This window comes from Etheostoma spectabile, chromosome 16, assembly GCF_008692095.1.
Source record: "Etheostoma spectabile isolate EspeVRDwgs_2016 chromosome 16, UIUC_Espe_1.0, whole genome shotgun sequence".
Classification (NCBI taxonomy): Eukaryota; Metazoa; Chordata; class Actinopteri; order Perciformes; family Percidae; genus Etheostoma; species Etheostoma spectabile.
In genome coordinates this window covers 9,687,721-9,713,774 of record NC_045748.1, presented here as the reverse complement: position 1 = coordinate 9,713,774, position 26,054 = coordinate 9,687,721, and the positions used below count along the sequence as shown (strand labels likewise).

The window sequence follows — 26,054 nt, the reverse complement described above, 5'->3', positions numbered from 1 at the left end:
CTCTCTTGTGTCCCAAGCTTCCTCCTTAACTCTGTAAATCATCACACAACAAGTTGGTGATTCTACTGGGAGGGAAGGTTTTCCAGTTTCATTTCCCCGGGCAGAGACACAGCTCTCCTGGATCTCTACAAATTTAAGATCCATTGCTGCAGATATTAGATTTGTTGAATTTTCCACCTGTAGCTTTTTAATTATTCACCGCTCTGCATCGTATCTTCTTCAGGGTTCTGAGAAACACGTGTGCAAATATCCACATGCACATACACATGTTTTCTTTGATTGTTGGGTATTTATATCTCGGTGCATCATTTGGGGAATTCCTCATGTTCACAAGTTTCCACTACACGCAGTGCAGCAAGCTCTGTTTGATGCTTACTACTACTCTCATACATTTTGGATGAACTCATCAGCGCAGCTGCAGACTTGAGAGTTGGAAACAAGTAAGACTTAGGTAACAGAAATGAGGACTTGTACTTGTTCCCATTGAATATTTAAGTTATTCTCGATACTGAGAACTGACCAGGTAGAATCTCAATCTTTAAGGTCACTAAACTGCTCTGCTGACCGACTTTACACTTGCATTTTTTCAAATTACTTGACTAGGACTTGCCCCAAAATACTTTAAAACTGCTCTACAGACTTGGATTTGCTTTAATCAACTTGAGACTTGATTTGACTTGCCTCACTGGGGTTTAAAATCTTTGCTGACAGACTTTAGACTAAACACTTGGTTGTGTCTCAAATGCCTTGAGACTTGGCGCGACCAAAATTGTTGCTGCCGATGGACTTTAGACTTAACATGTCTCAATTATTGAGACTTGACTAGTCTGAAATCTTACGATTTGCTGACAGGCTTAAAACTTCACTTAGACTTGTTTCAAATTACCAATAAACTGCTGTGCAGACGGACTTTTCACTTGACTTGGACTTAGGTCTTAAATGACTTAATAGATCCAACGATTGCTCTGCTGACAGACTTGAGACTTGTCTCGAAAGACTTTAAAACCCCTCTGTTAATCTATCAGATCCCATTTCAACTCAGATCTCTGTATATTCTCAGACCCCCCCAAATTAAAACATTTCGATGTTACTTTACAACATCTCCATTTCTTTGTTGTTACGTATGAAAGACAAGTTGGATCTTCCCTGTTCTTGCGTCCATCTCAGGCATCATCCACCAGATGAAGGGGGAGTACGAGGCAGCTCTAAAGCTCCACAAAGCCCACCTGTCTTTCGCCCAGGAGCTGAGTGATTACGCTGCCCAGGGAAGGGCCTATGGCAACATGGGCAACGCCTATCACGCACTCGGCATCTACGACCAAGCTGTCCGGTACCATCGACAAGAACTGCAGATCTCACTGGAGGTGAATAACCCGCAAGCAACGTGTAGACGCTCGCGTGGGAAACAGAACTTTGACATCTCGTTTGTGTTTCAGGTGAATGACCGTCCGTCCCAGGCCTCCACCCATGGTAACCTGGCTGTAGCCTATCAGGCGCTGGGCGCGCACGACCGAGCTCTGCAGCACTACCTTCACCATCTCGCCATCGCACGAGAACTCCGGGACACTCAAAGTGAAGCACGAGCACTAGGCAAGCTAGACAAAGAGAGAGAGAGAGAGAGAGAGAGAGAGAGAAGTGCTTTGAGGACAGAAGAGCGTGAATCTGGGATTGATTCAAAAACGGGTTTCTTCTTTTGCAGCAAACTTGGGCAACTTCCACAGCTGGAGAGGTGAATACGCTCAGGCTTTGCCGTACTACCAGCAGCACCTGGCTCTGGCCCCGGGCCTGCAGGACCTGGAGGGAGAGGGGAAGGTTTGCCACAACCTGGGCTACGCTCACTACTGCCTGGGACAGTACAGAGACTCGGTCAGGTCAGTGTCTAAACTCATCTCACCAAACAAACACAAATTGTCATCCTTGGTAAAAAACAACTGTTTAGCCTTTGGAGATTTCTAAAGATAATAAATGTGTCAAGAGGACAGATTTTGGGACTAGGTATCTCAAATATTTGGATTGGTTGGTGCTCTCCCTCAGACTTAGCATCAGATTGTTGTTGTTAAAGAAAAGCTGAAACACACAGAACATGTACTGTAGTGTCAATGGAATAAGGAACAAGGATTTTTCAGACCTTAAAATTACTTAGTTAAATTACAAAGTCTTATTGTCATGATGCATAATTTAGTGTACTGTATGTCAAAAAATGTACGTGCACATAAATTTGCATTAGTATGTGTTGCATCTTCTGTTAAAGAAATGTTTAGTTCATGCTTTTCCAGGTTTGTGCTTTTATGTCATTTTTCATCCATTTCCTAGGTATTACGAGCAGGACCTTGCCTTGGCGAAGGACCTCCAAGACAAATTAGCTCAGGCAAAAGCCTACTGTAACCTCGGGCTGGCCCACAAAGCACTGGGGGAGTACAAGAAAGCCGAGGAATGTCAGAGATACCTGCTCTCTCTGGCGCAAGCTTTGGATAACACACAGGTCACCTACTGCTGCTGTGTTCTCTAACCATAAAAACATAAATAGTTGTTCCTCTTCACACAGGAAGTGGTTGTTAATCATTTGCTGTGTTTGTCAGCAGGCGGTTTTCAGGGCCTTTGGGAACCTGGGGGATGTGTGCGTGTGCCGGGGTGATCTTCCCGGAGCACTGAGGTTCTACCAGCAGCAGTTAGGTCTGGCTCAGAGGGTCAACGATCAGAAGATGGAGGCGGACGCCTACTCGGCACTTGGATCAGTTCACAGGTAGTCTTGATTGCCCGACCTGTCTCCACAGCGCTGCGGAGGAAGGTCTGGCACCACAGACACGTTCTGGGATAGGAGGAAAAAACACCCTGGGTCTTTTGCCGCATCGGCGGCTCTGCTAAATAGTTTAGGGTAAATAGGGGTAAACATCGCCTCTTGTGATTTATCTTGCACGGTTCAAGAGATATGATGGAAAATACATAATTAGGTTATGGGGGAATCCAAAATGGCCAAAGTGTGTGGTATTATTGTAATCATTGACCATCAAAACATAGGGGTAGACATCATCCTTTATGCAGTTGGATGTTTTGTTCAGGAGATATCATGCAATGTAAATGGCCGCTGCGGCTCCCATGAAGTTTTTTTGCGATGGCTAACGTACTTTTTTGAACTAGCACTACCCACTGAGTAATTGTACCAAGTACTGGTGCTTGTCCATAGCCCATAGCTTGTCGGGAAGGTCACTAAATAACGCTCCAAAGTTAGGCTACATTTTGGCAAGGGAGAAACTGGCATGGCCCTTTTCAAAAGGGTCCCTGACCTCTAACTTCAAGACATCTGAATGAAATGTCACTCAATAGTCACTGACTGTAGAGTCTGTAGAGCTGCACTTTATTGTGTATTCATGTTTTAATCAAGGGGTCAGTTCTTAATGTTAACTTTGACACTTTTAATAATGCACCAGGTTAAAGGGGAACCTTGTACAATTGTAGAATCTCTTTCATATCCAAGCAAACTTTTGCAACTGAAATGTTCCAAATCAACATTGGATCGAATAGTAAATGTAATCGAATTTGGATCTTGTGAGTCAACATCAAATCGATTCAGGAAGTGAAGAGTGGCAATACCGAGCTCAACACACGAAGCAGGTCTGCCTTAAGGCACAAACCATCTTAAAAAATTGCTATTTTCAACGTGTAGCTTGCTAGCTGCAAGTTTGTTGTTGTTTCGCAAAGCAAACAGATTTTGAGAACAGCAACACACAGGGAGCAGAAGGTGAGGAACAAAGCATACAGAATGTACTTTGTATTTTAATATACTTTGGCTGATCCAGACTAGTTCACAGGTAAATTGATAGATATTTTGATGAACTGCGTGCTCTTTCTTCTTCTCTTACCTCTCTTCCTTTCTCTCTTTGAGGCTGCTCCGCCAGCTGGAGACAGCCCTGTCCTTCCATAGCCAGGAACTGACCGTCCGGAAGGATCTAGGGGATCAGCAGGGGGAGTGCCGCGCCCTTGGCCACCTAGCAGCGGTCCACATGGCCCTGGGAGACTATGCTACAACCTTCCAGTGTTATGAGGCCCAGCTGGGCCTGGCGCAGGGACTCAGGGATGCCCGTCTGGAGGCCCAGGTCCACGGGAACATGGGCATCACCAAATTGAACATGGGGGTGTTTGAGGAAGCTATTGGCTACTTTGAGCAGCAGCTGGCCATGCTGCAGCAGCTGAGCGGGACTGAGAGCATGCTGGACCGTGGCCGGGCCTATGGGAACCTGGCAGACTGCTATGACGCTCTGGGAGACTACGAAGAGGCTATTCAGTACTACGAGAAGTACCTGACGGTGGCTCAGAGTCTCAACCATGTCCAGGACCAGGAGAAAGCCTACAGAGGACTCGGCAATGCACACAGGTCAGCAAAGCAAAGGTTACACACTTAGTTAGATGAGGAGCTCTAAACCACTGTCATGTTTGTATGGTAGGTATTAAGCAGCAGACAGCAGCAGGTTAGCATAGCTTAGCATAAAGACTGGAAACAGCTAGCATTGGGTATTGTTTGGGTATATTTTGAATTTGGTGCTAGAACAATTTTAAAAAGACTTTACAAACAGTCTTAATTAGTTAATAGTCTTGTCTTCTTTGAAAATACTATGAACGTCAACAAGAAGTAACGTCACTTAGAGCACCTTTTAAATAAATGATTTAAAATTTAATAACATTAACTTTTTTCATCAGTAAATTGCTGTTAAACAGGAACAAAATAAGAATAGATTTTAGGAAGGGTATTTTACAATAACTTTGAATGCACCATTAGCTTAGGAGGTGCACTTTAATCCACCATTAAGTCCTGTTGGAGTTTCTCCCACAACAGTGGCAGTGTCCATGGTGTCTCAAAGTGCAGCTAGTCTTCTCTGTGTCTTTAGCTGCAGACTGTTGTATGTCCCGGTGTTGGAATCCTTTCCAGTTAAATACAGTCATACGTTACAATGTTTAACTGTCATATTAAAGCCAGCTACTAGCTAACAGTAAGCTAACGGTAGCTGCTGCCAAGTGTTGACTGACTGGCCTCACGTGCAGCCTACAAGCACCTCTAAAGCTCACTAACTAACACCTTTTCTGAACAAAATTTGTTTTTATAAAGTAGTCATGCACACAATCCCACATAACACACACTCATTATATCCAGTTTACAGGGTCTTCTGTGCGAATGAAAGAAATGAGACATACTATAGCACAGCTGTTTCCAGTCTTTATGCTGTGTCTTCATTTTAACCACACAGGTGTAAAAGTGTTGTCCATCTTCTTGTCTAGCTCGGCAAATACGTGTATTTTCTATTTCATTTGTGTTCTTAAGTCTCCTCTGCACCCACTCTATCTGGTGGTGGAGTAGGCTGTAGCACGTCATTTGCATATATTCTATATTTTTTTAATGAATGCTGAACTTGAAAACTGAATTATATACTCCATTGCAGGCTAGAATAGAGCAAGCAAAGACATGCACATTTGTAGCAGTTAGTCTATCAAAGGTGTCTTTATGCTGTCTCTGCACAATTTCAGAGCTCCAGATTATTTGTTTACATTGGTGTTAATATTTATGCAATGCATATATTTATGTTCTGTGCTCTCCCATTAGTTTGGATATGCCTTCCCACTACAGGGCGAGAATCTGGAATCAGCTTTCCTTGCCTCAAGCACAAACATTTTGAATCATGATTATGATTAAAACAATCATAATTCAACAACAGTAACACGCAGCAGGGGTGATGGGAGAGAGTCTATATCCCCGCATGACTCCCTCACATGAAACCATACAAGTAATGTTCAGCGACAAAGGAAAAACAAGGCTTAATGATGGGTTTCCTTCATCCATCTGTTGTAGACTGTTTCTGCTCTCCGGAGTGTGAATGAGATGAGAAAAAAGAGTCACTGACTTATCTCAGTGAACACAGCCTTCGTAGATGTTCCTTTGTTTTACCCTTCTCTCTCTCAGAGCAACTGAACTCTTTATTTTACAGCTCAAAATCTAAATTATTAACCCTTTTGCTTTATTTTTTTGCTTTCTTAAAATGGGTCTCTCTGGAAAAAAAGGAGTCCTGTAAAAATGGAAAAACCCAGTACCAGTAGTATCAATTTTAACTCAATTTACTTTTGTTCATACAATCAAATCATAACAAATAATAAGAGTTATCTCGAGACACTTTACAACAAGAGTAGGTTTAGACCACTCTATAATTTACAAAGAATGTTTTTTTTAAACTACAGGTACTTTTAGTTAGGAGTGGGGCTAGACGTTGGTCTACGGTCTATGGGCTCCATTCCCGACAGCCATCAAGCCATTTGATAATAAAATGCCTAAAAATCTGTGCATCAATTGGGAAAAACATATTACTTGCCAAGGGAAATAATCCTCCCGTAGAGCCTACATCTTGTTTTTGCATCTGATTGTTCTCCAACTGTCTCCATCATCCTGAAACCAGAACACAACCAATGTGGAGGGGGACTCCACCTTAACCCTCATGTTGTCCTCAGGACAAATTTGACCCGTTTTGAAACTTTTAACATCAACATTTGGGTTTCTTTCAAGCAAATTGCCCAAAAATAACATGAAAGGTTCCATACAAGGCTAATCACAAGTGTAATTAATGATCAGTTCAATACTTTCATTGAATATTGTTTTATTAAATTTTATAGAAAATATATAGTATATAAAAACAGAATCTTGACTAAACTTTGACAGTCTGTGATTTTCCGCTCAATCCCAGTACTTAAAATAAATCTTGCTTTTAAAATAAAAATAAAAGCAAGGCGGAGTCAAACCAGCGGCCACTGCGTCAAGGAGTAAACCTCTATATATGGGTGTGTGGTCCACCAGGTTAGCTACCCAGTCGCCCAGTATCAGCTTTTTTTAATTAAAAAAAAAATTAGGTAGGCTATAATTTCATATAAATGAGGTTTATTAACCATGAATTCCCAAATAAAGGGTTAAATTAACAGTAATAAGTTGAAAAAATTGCAGAAAAAAAGCTTTTAAAGAGGGTTAATTTTCAAATTTTGACAAAGAGAACAACAAGTTGCATGGCCGACGAGAAGACAACACAAGAGTCAAAAATGAATGTTACCATTTAATGATGTAAATCAGGGAACAGAGAGACGGAGGGGAAATGACACAAAGCTGGAGATATTTTAAAACCCTCAAAGATTCAGGGCTTTTGCGAAAACATTCCTCCACCTCTGCTTTTAGTGTTTGCGAGAACAAATCAAACGTGAGGACATAGATGATCACTTCCTTTGTGTGTGTGTCCCCCGCCACGCACCCACCCTCCCTCCTCCCCCCTGTCTCTTCAGATCTTTGGGTAGTCTCCAGCAAGCGTTGGTGTGCTTTGAGAAGCGGCTGGTGGTGGCCCATGAGCTGGGTGGAGAAGGAGGGGGCAAGGCTCAGGCTTATTGGGAACTGGGCACTTTACACAGCCAACTGGGCAACTACGAGCAGTCCCTGTCCTGCCTGGAACACCAGCTCAACATTGCACGCACAGCGGGGGTAAGGATTTACCTGGAAAGGGTTTTTGGGTTTCAGCTGCACATTTCTCTCTCTTCTTGCCCTGCTGAATAAGACAAATTGTGTTTTTTTTGAATGAAAAGTAAATTGTAGTAAATCCTGCTTTACCTGTCAGGATAAATCCCTGGAAGCAGAGGCAAGTGATGCACTTGGAGGCGTTTATCAGCTGATGGCAGACAACGAGACAGCACTACAGGTTTGTGCTAAATCCTAATACATCAGTATTTCCTAGCTGTCAATTAAAGTAGAGTGGAGTTTGACATTTTGTGAAATACACCATTTACCCAAATGTTGTCTTGCTATTGTTTGGCTTCACTGATTGGCTCTCTGTTGTCATATTGACCACTCAGTATAAGGCTAATGAGTGGCTTTGTCTTTCAAATCACTACACTAAAAGTGCTATATAAAGTTTTTACTATTCTCGATGAGATATAAGGACATTATGTGTACACTTAATATGAAGCTACAGCCAGCAGCTGATTAGCTTAGCTTAGCTTAACCCTCTATTGCATGAATTATTTTCTAAACATGGTAAAAATGTCTTGATGTGTTTTATTACTCCAGGATGCTTAATAATGTAATGTAGAAAAAAATTTAAAAGTAAATTGAAGGGGGGGTAGTTGGTAATTTGTTGCCATATGGCAACACTGCGCATTCGTGGAAAGTGCCAAAAAATCCAATATTTCTTTAAAAACATGCTTTTATTGAAATAATACTAAACAAATTCAACTTATATGTATCAACATGTATAGCCCAATGGTGTACAGTCAAATTAGTTTAGTTTTAATTGTAGTTTTTGTAATTATTAATATACACGTAATAAGTCTGTCTACACACCGAAAGAAGACACACGGATACAATGTACTTGATTAGGGGCAAAATAAGTACAAAAACACTGACTAAACTTACAATTACTGAACATATGGCCACTGAAAAAATTTTTCTGATTCATAATCTCCTTTAGGAACTCTCTATTAGACTGAAGGGTATATGACTATAAATGTCAGTGGACCAACAGGTAATTTGATGCGCCAACATGATTTCCTTTGGAATAACTCATTTATTGTTGAGCAATTCATTTACATTAGTGTGGAATTAATAATTAGATATATATTAATTACAAAATGGCTGGAATAACATAATATAAATACATTTCATGTTTTTCTTTCAAAAATTATAAATAACTGCAAACATAGTGTGTAGAGTAGCCTAAAGTTATAGTAATTCAATTGAGCCAATTAGGCAAAAAGTCCACTTTCACGTCAATATTTGCATAATGTTGCCATATGGCAACAAATAATTTTAGCCTTTTACAGAAAAAATACAAAATTTTAACGGTTTAAATGGTGAAAAATTAAAGTTTACTTATTCCAGAAACAGTTGAATTTTTATTTTTCAAAGAAATGCTTCTAAAATTGAGAAAAACAACACATTTTGGCTGACTGGAGCTTGATCTTTAGTGTGGCACATGTCCGGAAAAGGGGGGGGGGACAGGATCTATGGGTATGTGAAGCATCAAATGAGTACAACTTCAAAATAAAAGACCTATTTACACAATTAACAAAAAACAATGCATTTTACATGGTTTATTGTGAAACACTAAGAAAAAAGAATTGTTGCCATATGGCAACAATGCAATAGGGGGTTAAAGACTTGAAGCTGGTGGAAACTGCTAGCTTGGCCCTGTCCCACTTGAGAAGTAGTCCAGCATATAACCTCACGTTAAACAACAAGTTGGTTACACTTCGGTTTTTGTACAGATTAAACGAACAATAGCTAAAATGTTAGCAGTGAGCTTTAGAAGTGCTGGTTGGGGTGCCATGTCATTTCTCTGACGCTCCATTGTTCTGACCTCTCAATGATGCAAAAAAATTCCCTTTGGTCCTACAGTCCGCTAGTCCAACATCCCTTTGTTTTGAAAAAATAAACCCTCTGCTCCGACATACCATTGTTCCGACCATATAAGCTAGGCTTTTGTGGGTCAACTCCCATAATCTAAAACCTTAATCAACAATAACAAGCAAAATTATTTTTCTCTGCTACCACTCCCCGATGTGAGTCAAGTGCAGATTTGAGTTGTGCATGCTCAGATTTAAATGGTTTACGGTATAACATGGCATACTGAAATTTGTAAAATCCATGAAATAATAAACTTTTCTCATTACAAACAATAACAGAAGATGGGAATCATTTCGGAATTTTTTTAGCTATCTATGATTGTGTGATTGCTAACATTAGCTCAAAGTGCCATTCAACCGACAGCCTTTGCTGTGTTTGACTGCTAGCTTGTAGCTAAGCTAGCAGTCAGTTCAGAAACGTTGTAGCTATCTATGGTTGTGTGATTGCTAACATAAGCTCAAAACGCCATTCAACTGACAGCCGTTGTTGTGTTTGGTGCTAACTTGTAGCCAGCAGAGAACAACTTCGTTGAGTAGATCCATTTTTACTGTGTTGACATTACAGAAGTCTCTAGTTAGCATCTTGTAGGCTACTTGTCGCAAAGTGCGCAGCTCACATCTTCACTCAACTTACAGTTGAGTGACATCTGCAATGGTTTACGTGCCGTTTAGTGTCCCAAATTCCCCGTAACATGACCCCATTTGTACAGGTCCCGCTGATTGGTGGATTTTGTTAACTTTAAACTAGTCTATATCTACGACGTTCCACTTCCGGGATTGCTCCAGTGCTGCCGGAAATACTGCTGGATCACGCTCTTTCGCCCCAAGGTCCGTTACCTTCTGCTTTCTTTGTGTTGCAATTTTAAATTCCGATCGATTTCTGAGGACTATGGTTACCTGGTCCTCAGATCTCTGCAGGGTAAATCCAGACAGCTAGCTAGACTATCTGTCCAATCTGAGTTTTCTGTTGCACAACTAAAACTACTTTTGAATGTACACACGTTCCACCAAAACAAGTTCCTTCGCAAGGCTATCTTGCAGAGGCGCCGTGGCTCAGTCCAACACCGCACATGTCGATTGCGATTGCTCTAAAGAAATACCAATGAATCAGAGCATGTTTTTCTCCCATCCCAGACTAGACAGATCCTCTTCCGCAGCGCTGTGGATGAAGGTCTGGCAATGCGAGACTAACTTCAGACACACCCAAGCTAGCTGTTTCCCCCTGTTTCCAATCTTAAGATAACAGATTCCTGGCTATAGTTTCATATTAAGCGACATGAGTGGTATCAATCTTCTCATCTAACTCTCTGCAAGAACTCAAAAAAGCATATTTCTGAAAATGCCGAACTAGCCCTTTAAGTAACGGGGCTGCCTTGCTACAGTGGCACCAGAGGGCTTTGGATATAGCCGAGCAGACGGGGTGCGTGAGGAGCCAGGGCCGAGCCTACGGAAACCTGGGACTGACCTACGAAGCTCTGGGGAAGTACGAGCGGGCCGTGGTCTTCCAGGAGCAGCACCTGAGCGTGGCGGCACAGACCAACGACCTGATAGCAAAAACTCTCGCCTACGGAAGCCTGGGAAGGACACACCACGCACTGCAAAACTACGCCCAGGCTGTGATGTACCTGCAGGAAGGTGAGAAACTAGATCCTGACCAGATTCAATTCAACAGTTCCCACATGAGCATGTTTTTGGGGGTAACAGTAGCTTAGTCCGTAGGGAGTTGGGTTGGGAACTGTAGGGTTGCTGGTTCAAGTCCCCTTATGGACCAAAGTACAAAGTGTGGATCAGTAGCTGGAGAGATGCCAGCGCCCCCCCTGGTCCAGCACTGGCAGCCCACTCACTCTGACATCTCTCCATTTGTGCATGAATAGGTCCTGAGCATGTGTGTGTGTGTGTGTGTGTGTGTGTATTTCAGGCCTGTGTGTAGTGATTACTAACAAACAGAGTGTAAATTGTAACTCTGGGAACAATAAACAAAACATTATAAATTATTTGGTGCAACAGTGGCAAGGAAAGAGAACGAAGAGAGGAAAAGAGAAAGCATCTTCTCTCTCTTTCTCTCCACTTGTGTTTAGTATTTCTCTCTATAAAATGTTGTGGCTAAATAAGCAACAGATACATTTAAAGTTAAAAAAACATCATCAGGTATCATTTCGTTTAACACTCAAAATAACCGTCAATCTGCTGGATCAGTGTGTGACAAAAATCTAGAAGCCCATGAAGTGACCCAAACTATTAGCCTGGATGACAGCCAAACTTAGCCGGACGGGAAGTTCGGTCTGGACTTGATCCGTTGTGGAGTAATTCTGCTCGAACCAGAGCTGTTTGGACCAATCAGGGCAGGGCTGATAGAGATAGAGAGAGACTGAAGAGAGGGGGTACCCAGCGGCGTTTATGGTATTTACATAGTTAAAGGATTTTTTTTTTTTTTACAGTATTTACATAATTAAGGAGTTGTAATGGTGAACAGTAATAATGAATAATTAGTAGCAGCAGAAGTGAACTACTACACTGACATACAGTACGTGGTCTGAATGCAACTCATAGACTATAATAGAAAAGAATTGGGAAAGAAATTGTGATCTGGGTTAATATACCGGTCCACTTAACCCTTGTGTTGTCTTCCTGTAGACTAGAACTTGTTTTCAATTACAGACTAAAGCTGGGGAAAAGTGGAGAAAAAAAATGTAGCGGATGTTTGGGTCTATTTATGAACTCCTTCAGGCTTTATCAGGTCTGTGAGGACACGGTCACGGCTTGTCACTAAACTCACAGATCCTTTGGATTTTAATTGATCATTAATTCAACAAGCAGAGTTGAAGCAAGGACAGCGCTGGAGAAAACATCCATGCGTCCAATTAACCTCCCCAAGCCGATGGAAGGAAACACAGATCCAGAACTTCACAGACAGAAAGAGACAGGCAGAGACACCAAAACTTGATGTTTGATGAGATTCTGCTCAATTTGAGAGCCTAATGAGAACTAATTACAACCCGACACGACTGTGTGCATCTGCCCAGCAGGGGAGATGAAACATATCTGAGACAAACTGAAGAGCAGAGGGAACATGAGATCTTTGAGTTCGAGGCAGCGGGGATGAAAAGACAGGAAGACAAAAGGGGAACAAAGAGAGAAAGATTGGCTAATGTGAGCGCCCTGGGCTCAGCACTAGTTCGCTTCCATGCTGCAACAGAAGTCATGACTGGCAGGTTTTCAGATGAGCCGGTAAAAGTTAACATGTGATCAGCTCTTCACACCGTCTCTTTCTGTCTCTCTCTGTCTCTCTGTCTCTCTCGGTCTCTCTCTGTCTCTCGCCTCTCTTCTCTCTCGTCTCTCTCTTCTCTCTCCGTTTTCTCACGTCCTCCTCTGTCTCTGCTCCATCTCTCCTCTGTCTCTCTGTCTCTCTTCTTCTGTCTCCCTCTGTCTCTCTCTGTCTCTCTCTGTCTCTCTCCGTCTCTCTCTGTCTCTCTGTCTCTCTCCGTCTCTCTCTGTCTCTCTCCGTTTCTCACTGTCTCCTCTGTCTCTCTCCATCTCTCTCCGTCTCCTCTGTCTCTCTCTGTCTCTCTTGTCTCTCTCCGTCTCTCTCTGTCTCTCTCTGTCTCTCTCTGTCTCTCTCCGTCTCTCTCTGTTTCTCTCTCCGTCTCTCTCCGTCTCCCTCTGTCTATCTCCGTCTCCCTCTGTCTCTCTCCGTCTCTGTCTGTCTCTCTCCGTCTCTTTCTGTCTCTCTCTGTCTCCCTCCGTCTCTCTCTGTCTCTCTCTGTCTCTCTCCGTCTCTCTCTGTCTCTCTCCGTCTCTCCGCTATCTCCGTCTCCCTCTTCCTCCTCCGTCTCTGTCCTTTCTCTCTCCGTCTTCTGTTCTTTCTCTCTCTGTCTCCCTCGTTTCTCTCTCTGTCTCTCTCTGTCCTCTCTCTCCGTTTCTCACTGTCTCCTCTGTCTCTCTCCTCGTCTCCTCTGTCTCTCTCTGTCCTCTCTCTGTCTATGCCTCTTGTCTCTCTTTGTCTCTCTCCGTCTCTCTCTGTCCTCTCTCTGTCTCTCTCTCTCTGTCTCCTCTCACCTCTCTCTCTGTCCTCCTCTTCCCTCCGTCTCTCTCTCTCTCTCGTCCTCTCCTCCGTTCTCTCTGTCTCCCTCCGTCTCTCTCTGTCTCTCTTGTCTCCATCCGTCTCTCTCTGTCTCCCTCTGTCTCTCTCCGTCTCTGTCTGTTTCTATCTGTCTCTCTCTGTCTCCTCCTTCCTATTCAGGTCTGCGGCTGGCGGAGCAGTTAGGTCGGAGAAAGATGAAGCTAAGAATACGCCATCGCCTCGGCCTGTCTGTGGGCCGGGGGAAACCTGGACGAGGCCCAACACCAGTGTGTGTGTGTGTTGTGTGTGGTGTGTGTGGGTGTGTGGGGGATGTGTTGTGTGTGTGTGTGTGTGTGTGTGTGTGTGTGTGTGTGTGTGTGTGTACACGCTCGCAGTGTTTTTCCTAGCTTTGTAGAAGACTTAAGTGCGCATATTTGGGCGTGGGTTAAGACGTCCTTCCTCAAGAAAATGTGTCGCTGTAGTTTTATCGCTTTTTGGTCATTTTGTTTTCTTAACGGTAGTTTTCACGTCAATTTGCACATTTTTGTGTGTGTGTGTAGCTGCACCTATAGTAGAGCCACAATATTAGTTGTCTATTAAATTCCTCATTCATTTTTTAAATGTGAATATCTTGTAGTTTCTTCTCTCCTCTGTGACAGCAAGCTGAATACCTTTGAGTTGATGACAAAACGAGACCCTTGAGGACGGGATCGGGGGCTTTTGGAAACACTGACCCACAGTGCAAATAGTTGTTAGTTGCTGCCCTTGCTTAATGTGAAGTCACAGAAAGAAAGAAAGAAAGAAAGAAAACAAAACACGTGAGCGCGTGTAGGAAAAAAATCTGAATGTGGAAGATGAAACTACGAGAAAATGTTATCATGCAGGTTCAGATTTTTGTTCTACAAGTTCTCACATCAAGTGCATACAGTACACATCGTACCATGCTTTCCAAGCCAACACCAGTACTAGTTTTGGCACCGTGTGTGTTTGTGTGTAACCTTCCAGCTGTAGCTCAGTTCCCAGGCTGATAGTGAGAAAAGAAGAGAAGCAGAACGTCCTCATTCTTCAGATTGTTGTGTATCTGTAGTGCCCCCCAGTGCTTAGTAATGTAACCGCACGCTCTATCCTCAGAAATATTGAAATCCTTTCTCCTTCTGCTTTAAAATAACGTGTTTTGCACATGCGCACTCATGTGATGTGAACATGTAATTCTTCAGTAACCTGTATGATGTGTGTTTGTGTCTTCGGTGTTACAGTTGTACAGAGCGTCCGTGTTGTTCGAGACGATTCGTCACGAGACGCAGCACAGTACGGATAACAAGCTCTCTCTGTTTGACCTGCAAACCAGCTCGTACCAGGCTCTCCAGAGGGTCCTCGTGAGCCTAGGTGACCTAACTGTCCACTCCTCCTGATATGTGAATCAGTTTTCTCACCATAACTTTCTCATGTTCACACACACACTCTCTCTCTCTCTCTCTCTCTCTCTCTCTCTCTCTCTCTCTCTCTCTCTCTCTCTCTCTCTCTCTCTCTGTGCCTGTGTTAGTGATGCACAAATTATCACAATTGTAGGATTTCTGTGGCGTCTTAAAAAGTCTAACATTTAAAGTACAACAAATTTTTAGGCCTTAAAAGTCTTAAATTTGTTGAAGTATTATGGTCTAGGCCTTAAATAAATCTTATTAATCTTATTTTTGATCCCATTTTTGATCCCGAGGTGTGTTCAGGTGCATTCTGGGCGTGTTGCTATCTTGAGGCAGCGGCATGTGATCATGCGCCATTGACCAACAAAAACCTGGTCTGAAGTCAATAACACAGCATTTCATTGTTATTTTAACAGCGCATTAGTAAAAATGTGCCTAGGCTCGTGCACAGCGCGCACACACTATTCTTGTTACACACACACACACACACACACACACACACTCACACAGAAAGGGATGTGCAGCAGCACACACACAGAGAAGATTACACATAAAAATATTATGGTGGAAATCCGCCATCATAATATCAATGCGCCAAGGTCCAAATGCGTCTGGCTTTTAAAGGGAATGGGAGATGACCTCTGATTGGTTGATTGCATGTTACGCCTAAAACACACCTCTGATTAATGAGGACACTAAGTACAACCCTTTTTAACCTGGGGCACAGACCCTTTTTTCTACCGTCAAAGTAGCAAAAGTGGATTTGGACATGCCTTGTACGCAGCTTAGATCGTTAAAATAACATGTTATTGGATAAGAATAACGGATTTTCCAGAAAAGTCAGTATTTTCAGGAAAAAAATGAATTTAGGGATTAGTTGATGTTGTAATAAAGGTCTTAAATTTCATTCATAATGGTCTTAAACAGTCTTAAATGTGACTATGTGAAACCTGCAGAGACTCTGTAATGCTAATTTGACATCTTGTGTGTTACCGTGCGTCGCAGGCCGGCACGATGAGGCGCTGGCCATAGCGGAGCGAGGGCGAACGCGGGCCTTCGCCGATCTCCTGGTGGAACGGCAGAAAGGGAGTCAGCACGCAGCGAGCGCCGACCCGTACGTCCCGGTTACCGTGGAGCACATCCTGGAGACCGTCAACGGCCAGAGGGCCATGGTGCTCTACTACTCTCTGGCTGGAGGCTTTCTGTACAGCTGGCTCATATCTCCAGGGACAGGTACACACACACACACACACACACACACACACACACACACACACACACACACACACACAACACACACCACACACACACACACAGACCAGACATACAGACAGACAGACGACAGACAGACACACAACTCATAGACAGCACAGCACCACACGACACACCACACACACTCATAGATCACTCACGAACACACCCAGATGTTACCTCTCCACAACGGGAACACAGCTTCACACCCGACATACGCACACACACGACACACTCAAAAATTACACCACACACACAAACACAAACCCACACACCAGACCACACACACATAACCACTCAAAAATACACACAACACACACACATACGCACACATCCACAGACCACACAAAATACACACACACACACACACACACACACACCACAGTCTTGGAGGAAATGCTCTGTTCACCTGGTAAAAAAACTAACCTGTAGTAAATCTTATTTCATGACTTTTCCTACAGCGCCACCATCAGGGCAAACCCCCCCCCCACGAGAGGATACATCTCAAGGGTTTTATCCTAATAAACAAATTTGAATCTAAAACTCAAATTTGGAGAAAATGTTCCAACGTGGGTTTGGGTCCGACCTGGGGCCCTTCGCTCCTTGTCGTTCCCCCTCTCTTACCCCCTTCATGTCTAAGCTGTCCTGTCACAGATAAACACCTAAAATGCCCCAAACAAATCTAATGGGTTTATTTCTGTGACATTAACTGAGCTCACTCCTCAGTGGATGAACCCTTTTTATTTAGGACGCCCCATGATCTTTTCTCTCTTGCGCTACCCTCAGTCCGAAATGTCAACCATGTGTGCACGTATCTCATGATGTTACAGTCATGACATTTGAGGACATTTGTGCACCAAAGGGGAAAAAGCCTTTGGATTTTCACTTTTTGACCTTAATGTCCACATGGCCTTTTCCTCTCAGGCCTCCCTCAAGGGAACTTGATATTTGTAGCTCGATCACTTTTGCATTTTAGGTTTGCAACAAACACTGCAGCTTCTAGGATCCCCACACTACAGAGGGCTTTAGACTTTTAGCCTTGTTAATAATTTAGATATTTCCCAAAACATGCCCTGCATACTGAGTTTGGAGCAATTTTGAATTGCAGACTGTTTCACAGCGCTGCAGGACCAGCTTTAAAGTAGACCTTGTCCCAGTTTTTCTAATTGTTTTGCAGTAACAAACCCCAAACCCGGCCTCACAGAGCCTACCATTAAGTACAGCCTTTACACACACACATACCGACAAATGGACACGTATGCACTAGAGCTGCAATGATTAATCCATTAGCTGTATTAGTTGTATTGTACTATTAAAATGAACCGCCAACTATTTTCATAATGGATTTAGTGGTTTGAGTCATTTTTTATGTTCTCTGAATGAATTCACTCATTCCAGCTTGTTAAATGTGAATATCTTCTAGTTTCTTCTCTCCTCTGTGACAGTAAACTGAATTTGTTTGAGTTGTAGACAAAACAAGACATTTGAGGATGTCATCTTGGGCTTTGAGAAACACTGATCCACATTTGTTACCATTTACTGACTTTTTATCGAACAGACAACTAATGGATAAATTAAAGAAGATGATTGACAGATTAATCGACAATGAAAATAATTGTTAGTTGCAGCCCTAATGTACAAAGTTTGCCAGTGTCGTAGTCATGACCACCTAAACCAAGTCATCAACAAGACAAGTGTATCGAGACCGAGACAAGACCAAGACTTTGAGGGCTTGAGACCGAGACAAGACCAAGACTTTGAGGGGTTGAGACCGAGACAAGACCAAGACTTTGAGGGGTTGAGACCGAGACAAGTCCAAAACTTTGAGGGGTTGAGACCAAGACAAGACCAAGACTTTGAGGGGTTGAGACTGAGACGTGAACAAGACTTTGAGGGGTTGAGACCGAGACAAGTCCAAAACTTTCAGGGCTTGAGAGAACAAGACCAAGACTTTGAGGGCTGAGACAGAGACAGACCAAGACTTGGGTGGAGACTGAGACGTGAACAAGACTTTGAGGGGTTGAGACCGAGACAAGTCCAAACTTTGAGGGGTTGAGGACCGGAGACAAGACCAAGACCTTTGAGGGTTGAGACTGAGACGTGAGCAAGACTTTGAGGGTTGAGACCGAGGACACGTCCAAAACTTTCAGGGCTTGAGACGAGCAAGAAGACAAGACTTGGAGGGGTTGAGACCTGAGACAATGAACAAGACTTGAGGGGTTGAGACCGAGACAGTCCAAAACTTTGAGGGGTTGGACCGACCAAGACCAAGACTTTGAGGGGTATGGACTGGAGACGTGAACAAGATTGAGGGGTTGAGAACGAGAGCAAGACCAAGACTTTGAGGGGTTGAGACCAGACAAGACCAAGACTTTGAGGGAGTGAGACAGAGGACAAGACCAAGACTGAGGGGTGAGACGAGACAAGTCCAAAACTTTGAGGGGTTGAGACCGAGACAAGACCAAGACTTTGAGGGGTTGAGACAGAGACGTGACCAAAGACTTTGAGGGCGTTGAGCAGACGGACGACAAGACTTTGAGGGGTTGAGAGAGACAGTGACCAAGACTTGAGGGCTTGAGACAGAGACAAGACCAAGACTTTGAGGGGTTGAAACAGAGACAAGACCAAGACTTTGAGGGGTTGAGACTGAGACGTGAACAAGACTTTGAGGGGTTGAGATCGATACAAGACAAAGACCAAAACACTGAAACTAGATCCCTGAACCATGCAGTAAATACCAAACTAGCCAATATGTAAAGCTGAAATTTGCTAAATCACTGTGAGTGAGGGGGGAAGAGATTTTGAAGAGTTTTGGTAGAGAGGCGGATTAATAACGTAAGCCAGCTAGTATCCCTGGCACATAACATTTTTTAGGTGGTCCCAGCTGTCAAAACTGCAAATGAGTAAAGGAATTGGTTGCGTTTGAAGCAGGACGTTTTACATCCAATCACAGTAATGACGTATTAATCAGACAACACACAGGTCATTTAGTGAAATCCTTGTAAATAAAATCCAGAGTCCTCTTCCTCCGAGACCGAAACAAGACGGAGATCTTTTAAAAGTAGTCTTGAGACCACTGCAGCGGGCACTAACTCACTCATGTTCTTCCTGAAATGCTACGCCAGGTATCGTGAAGTTTAACGAGGTGTATCTGGGCGAGTCCGGACTGGAGGAGTTCCAGGATGGTGGTGGTGGGAGCCCGCAGGGTGGAGGAGGAGGAGGAGCAGGTGGAGGCCCTCTGTCTCTGGAGCAGTACATCTGCAACGCTCGAGAGGCTCTCGGAGTGGACAGCCACTACAGCAGGTTTGTTTCTCACAGTCACTTACTTTGCAAGAAGATTTGATTTCAATCTGTCATTAATGGAGAAAGTAATCGGCAGATGAATCCGTAATGAAAATAATCATTAGTTAAAAATGAGCGCCAGCTCCACCAACTCCAACATTAAAATCCTGTTTTCACATTAATGCATGAGGAATAATAATCAAATGAGAAAAGTATGACATATCAATTCAATTCAGCAACTTTATTTACATCCAACATTTATGCCCACGAGGGGAAATTAGTTAGGTGCAGCTCCTGACAACACACATATACATATCACACACACAAGCCTACATATATATTAACCTAGAGCTGGGCAATATATCGATATTATATCAATATCGTGATATGAGACATGATATTGTCTTAGGTTTTTTATACCTAATATGACATAAGTGGTGTTTTTACCTGGTTTTAAAGGCTGAATTACAGTAAAGTGATGTCACTTTCTGAACTTACCAGACTGTTTAACCTTTCTATTATTTTCCTCTACCCACTCAGTCAATATATCCACATTACTGATGATTATTAATCAAAAATCTCATTCTGTAAAAGGTTTGTGAAAGCCCTAATAGTCGACACTACAATTTCGTATTGATATCGATGTATTTGGTAAAAAATATTGCAATATTTGATTTTCTCCATATCGCCCAGCCCTATATCAACCTCTCCACAGCCTTTGACACCTCATCCACAGCGCTGTGGAGGAAGGTCTGGCAATGCGAGACTACGCCAACATGCTGACATCAGCGTGTTGGCGTCGTCAGAGCGAGCGTGTGCAGCCTCTCAGAGCAGCTGTTGTCGCTCATTAAAACACAAAGGAAGGCAAGTGAGCAAGAGAAGACAGAGGAGCCACATGCCGCATGTCATCCGTCTTCCTTTTTCTGCTGCTCGCTGCTGCCATATTTCCTTACGTTCAATTATCCCGCCCGCAACTTTCAGGGCTTGGTTGGCACTGCTTTGTAAATCACAGCCGTGTGTTGTGTCAGCAAATGTTCCCCCACACAAACTACGTCTCAACTTTCTGTGGAAACCACTGCAGCAGGGTTACTGTAGCCAGCAGCTATTCATTGAACAGAGCATTTTATAAAAGACTGTGGTGTGTGTGTGTGTGTGTGTGTGTGTGTGTGTGTGTGTGTGTGTGGTGGTGTGTGTGTGTGTGTGTTTGTGTGTTGTGTGGTGTGTGTGTGTGTGTGTGTGGTGTGTGTGTGGTGTTGTGTGTGTGTGTTGTTGTGTGTGGGTGTGTGTGTGTGTTTTGTTTTTGTTTAACTACATTTGTGGGGTTCAGCAACCGGGAATACAGTATACTTGTGGGGTCCGGACAGCTTTGTGGGGCCAAAATGCGGACCCCGACTTTAAGGGCTGTTAAGGGTTAAGACTTGGTTTTAGGATTAGGGTTAGATTAGGTTCTGGTTAGGGTGGGGGGGAGTTTAAGGTTAGGCATTTAGTTGTGATGGTTAAGGTTAGGGTCAGGGACTAGGGAATGCATAATGTCAATGGTGGGGCCCCACAAAGATAGTGAGTGTGTGTTGTGTGTGGTGTTGTGTGTGTGTGGTGGTGTGTGTGGTGTGTGTGTGTGTGTGTGTGTGTGTTGTGTGTGTGTGTGTGTGAGAGAGTGTGTGTGAGCTAAAGCTGCGGCGAGCGTGGAGCCTCCCTCCGTTTATCTGTGACTATTCTGACTCCCACTCATCCACAGCGTGAGAAGTATTTGCACATATGCAGCGTTAAAATGCTTTTCCAGCCCAGCGGTGGAGTTTTTACTCCCCTTGAGCATGTAGAAACTGCTATTTTAACACAAATCAAATCTCCCTGAACTGTGAAAGGTTCCTCCAGAGGATTCCATTAAAAGTAATGGCCTTTGCTAATGGCAGCTTCTGAGGGCCATGAGTCCAGCCTGAGTGCTGTGATTCATTTCTGTAAAGAGGCTCCCCTCATTCTCTTAAAGAGGTGTCCCGGCCAGCACGTTAACTTGCTTTAAAATGTGAGTTTATGTAACTTTTGAAAGAAGAATTAAACATTATTTGCTCGCGCCCCATTTAGGCTGAGTCCCTGGCGGGGGCCAAGGTTCGAATGGGCCCGTGGCCCTTTGCTGCGTGTCGTCCCCCTCCTTTCCTGTCTTCATATCCTATCAATTAAAGAAAACTCTTAAGAAATAACAAATTCTTCTCTTTGCAAATGTAAAGTTGAATCATAAGCACGTTAACCACATCGGTGCTTAATTCAACATACTCCGGGTCTGTTATTCAATTCAATTTCAATTCAGTTTTATTTATGGTATCAAATCATAACAAAAGTTATCTCAAGACACCTTACAGACAGAGTAGGTCTAGACCACACTCTATAATTTACAAAACCCCAACAATTCTAGTAACTACAGTGACTACAAATGGTCGTCGTAGCAGTGCCAGTGGTCATGACCACTAGCTTGCGGTGGCTAATGTTAGCAAACTCTAGATAGATCCAGCTGTGCAGTGGTGGGATGTAACTAAGTACATTTACTCAAGTATTGTACAGACTAAAGTACAACTCTGAGGTACTTAACCTGAGCATTTCCATTTTCTGCCACTTTAGACTCAGAGGTTAATGTTGTACTTTTTACTCCACTTTGTTTATTTTAAAGCTTTTGTTTCTTTGCAGATTCAGATTATTAGTACAAACATGATAAAATATATAATTATTAATCAAGTAATACATTATGATCTACCCAGCAGTATATAAAGTCACTCAAATTTGCTCCACCTTTACCAGCTGCAATAGTAAAGTGATGAACTTTAATGCATCAATAAATGATCCAGTAACATCATACATGTTCTAAAATGGGTCATTCTGCATAATTAATATAATGATTTTTACTTTGTTACCTATAAGTATATTTGAATGCTAATACTTTGGTACTTTCACTTGAGTAAGGTTTTGAATGCAGTACTTTTACCAGTATTTCTGCACCATAGAACTTTTACTTAAGTAAAAGATCTGAGTACTTAAGACCAACGTTAACATGGTGTTCACAGCTTTACAATCTCTGGACTGATGTTACATTAGAGCTGAGAAGATTAGTGGATTGTTCAATTAGTTAATCAGCAGATAGTGGAATATCTTGATAATCGGTCATTTTTTCAAGCAAAAATATCAATAATTATCCGGTCCCAGCCTCTCTGACTCTGTTTTCTTTTTGTGCTGCTGTTAAACTATAGTATATAACTGTTCAACAAACGTTACAGAATAACTTTGATGTTCAAGCATTTCTAAAGAAATACATGTAGCATAAGTCATCTCAACTAAAAGAGAATATTATATGTCAATGAAGAAAACAAGCTATATGTTCTGAATCAGAAGTACCTTTGTTGCTGAATACTGAGTGACATGATTACTGCAGTCTGTGTGCGTTACCTGTGTGTTACCTGTGTGTGTTACCCGTGTGTGTTACCTGTGCGTGTTACCCGTGTGTGTTACCCGTGCGTGTTACCTGTGTGTGTGACCTGTGTGTGTTACCGTCTACCCTGCAGAGTCGGCTCCAGCAGTGAGACGGAGAGTGAAGCCGGAGATCTGTTAGAGCAACAGTTTGAGGAGCTGAACAACAAACTGACTTCAGCCACCGACCCCACGGGATACCTCCGCATGGTGTCCAGAAATAACCTCTTCAACAGGTCCGACTTTGGCTTATAGCTTTGATTTATTTATTTTTTTTAGCCGTGCATGTGGCCTGGCAACGTTGGTCGGATGGTCGGTCACATCACTACCGCTGTCTAGATATCTTAACAACTATTTGATGGATTACAAGGAAATTATGTACCGACGTTCATGTTCATGTGGTTTTGAGTGAAATATCAACATATGTAATATTGGGTGGATTGCCATGGAATTTAGTTCATAAATTCATCTTCCCCTCAGGATGAACTGTAATAACTTTGGTGCTCACTTCACTTTTTCTCTTGTGCTATCATCAGATCAAAATGTTGTAGTATGTCCAATACTTTGGTTTGTATACTTATATATATTCAAATATTTGCGCTTGTATTTTATCCTATTATTATTTCATGTATATTGAATGTATGTAACTTGTATCCTAGTGTTTCCTTTATATTTATATTCTGTTCTGTGTGACTGATTGGCTGCTGTAACATTATAATTTCCCATTTTATTGGGATCAATATCTATCTATCTATCTATCTATCTATCTATCTATCTATCTATCTATCTATCTATCTATCTATCTATCTTTCTTTCTTTATGGCTAAATACCTCCAAAACTGATGACGTTACCATAATCCTCGGCTGCTTTGTTTTTAGTAGGGCTCGGTTTAAAATAATCGATTCTCCATTTAAAACTCAAATCTTTGTTTAAGTGATCTTACACAGATTAATAATATCCCCAAATAGAAATTTTTATATTTACTTTGTCACCATGTATGTTTGAGCAATATGTTCAATTTGTTTCAAAGCCCAGTGCACACTTGCTGGTTGTTGTCTTCCTGACCATGAAACAATGAAAAAAAACATTTTGGTCACTTTTTTTCAACATTATTAACGCTTTTTTCTACATTTTTGTCACTTTTTTAATGTTTTGGGTGCTTTTTTTTTACGTTTTTGATGTTTTTTCCAAAGTTTTTTAATGTGTAATTTTTAATGTTGACATTTTCAGCACTTATTTCGACGGCCCATTTTTTGTGATAAAAAGAAATCAACTGAAAACGGGTCAGTTTGACCCAAGGACATCATGAGGGTAAACTATCAAAATTGGAACTGAAACTTCCCTAAGCTAATTGATATTGAATCAAAAGGAAATGTAATCGAGTCAGGGCTTTGTAAATCGGAATCGAAGCGATTCGGGAACCCATTGACGACTCCAGCCCAAGTTCTTAGTGCTAAATCGCTACTGTTAGCGTGCTAAGATGGTGAACTTGGTGAACATTAAACCTGCTTTAGTACTGTCATTGTGAGCACGTTTCCCTCTAAGCACCACTGTGCCTGTGACAGAGCTGCTAACATGGCTGTAGTTATATCTTTGCTTTCAAACTGTCTAAATATGTGTATTTAATATCTGTTGTCTGTGGGTTTTTTTTAACAGAAGCTGTCGGAGCATGACGAGTCTATACAGCGCCACAGTGTCTCCGGTGAAGGACAGCTTGTCATCTCCTCCGTACCGGCCGGGTAACATCAGCAAACCTCCTCTACGAGCCCTTTACGACTTACTCATAGCACCAATGGAAGGGGTGTGTATGTGTTTATTCAATATGCGATGAAGCATTTCCTATTTTCTGCTTTCTTTTAACTGGGTCTTTCTGTCCTGGTCTCCAGGGCCTGATGCACAGCAGCGGGCCCGTGGGCCGACACAGACAGCTGGTGTTAGTGCTGGAGGGGGAGCTGTACCTGATCCCATTCGCCTTGCTCAAAGGAAGCTCCTCCAACGAGTACCTTTATGAGAGATTCAGCCTCATTTCGGTTCCTTCTTTAAGCAGCCTGGGAGCCCCAATCAAGGTCTGCAAATCATACATTTTTTAAGAACTTTATCTTAAACACTGTATTGTAGGGCTGCAAAATAAAGAATGTTCATTGTCTCTCATGGTCTATGAAATGTCAGAAAATGGTGAAAAATGTGGATCAGTGTTTCCCAAAAGCCCAAGATGACGTCCTCAAATGTCTTGTTTTGTCCACAACTCAAAGATATTCAGTTGACTGTCACAGAGGAGAGAAGAAACTAGGACATATTCACATTTAAGGACCGGAATCAAAGAATTTGGTTAATTTGGGCAATTAATGTAATAGTTGGCAACTGATCGATTATTCAATTCATCTGTAGTTTGTGAAAATTCTCCTATGATATTCAGATTTTGTGTTTAAGACACAGTGATATTTTAATTTTATTTGTAATGTTTTTTTTTGCTCCTTAAACCTTAGAAAAATCTCTTTATCTCGATAAATATGCAAACCCATATCTGATGATCTGATTTGGCCCCACAGCCGCCTCCTCGCCGCGGGGGTCCCTTGCTCTGCGCAGATGGAGGTTCAGTAGCTGCAGTGGTTGGGGCTCCTCGGCTGCCCCCCTCTGTGATGGACCGCTGGCTGTGGGGCCCGTTACCTTCAGCCCAAGATGAAGCTCTGTGGCTGGGGGAGCAGCTGGGATGTCACCCCCTGACTGGAGCCAGTGCCACAAAGGAGCGCGTGCTCGCAGCTCTGAGCCAGGCCGAGTGCGTTCACTTTGCCACCCATATCTCCTGGAAGCTCGCCGCGCTGGTTCTCGCCCCCAGCCAAGAGCATGCTGGGGGCGAAGGGGCGGGCGGGCGACCCAGGGAGAAGTCACCGTGTGGGGGTTCGACCTCCGGCGAGACCGCAGGTCGCAATGGAAACATCAAGGGTTTGTTTGCAAAGAGTCACAGCAGCCCAGAGAGACTCAGAGGAGAGGAAGAAACCAGCGAGGACGGGGAGAGTGTGTGTGACGTGGAGAGTGTGTGTGACAGTCCGTCACTTCATGACTTCCTCCTTACTGCTGCGGATATCCTGGACCTGTGCTTGAGCGTCAAACTGGTGGTTCTGAGGTATAACTTTGACACAGATTTAACGACATACAAAGCCCCAGTGTTTCCCCC

At 42.9% G+C, this 26,054-nt stretch overlaps 1 protein-coding gene across 1 annotated transcript in view; it reads left to right on the top strand.

The window, feature by feature from the left end:
* The window catches only part of ttc28 (tetratricopeptide repeat domain 28), a 145,557-nt gene that overhangs the window by 105,400 nt on the left and 14,103 nt on the right, over window positions 1-26,054 (top strand). The window contains 18 exon segments of the mRNA XM_032539214.1: window positions 1,168-1,364; window positions 1,437-1,590; window positions 1,700-1,871; window positions 2,314-2,482; window positions 2,583-2,743; window positions 3,884-4,372; window positions 7,306-7,498; window positions 7,632-7,712; window positions 10,797-11,049; window positions 13,655-13,721; window positions 13,723-13,765; window positions 14,731-14,860; window positions 15,901-16,128; window positions 19,272-19,449; window positions 22,974-23,114; window positions 24,536-24,680; window positions 24,766-24,945; window positions 25,429-26,003. Coding sequence (XP_032395105.1) covers window positions 1,168-1,364; window positions 1,437-1,590; window positions 1,700-1,871; window positions 2,314-2,482; window positions 2,583-2,743; window positions 3,884-4,372; window positions 7,306-7,498; window positions 7,632-7,712; window positions 10,797-11,049; window positions 13,655-13,721; window positions 13,723-13,765; window positions 14,731-14,860; window positions 15,901-16,128; window positions 19,272-19,449; window positions 22,974-23,114; window positions 24,536-24,680; window positions 24,766-24,945; window positions 25,429-26,003 — 3,556 coding nt within the window.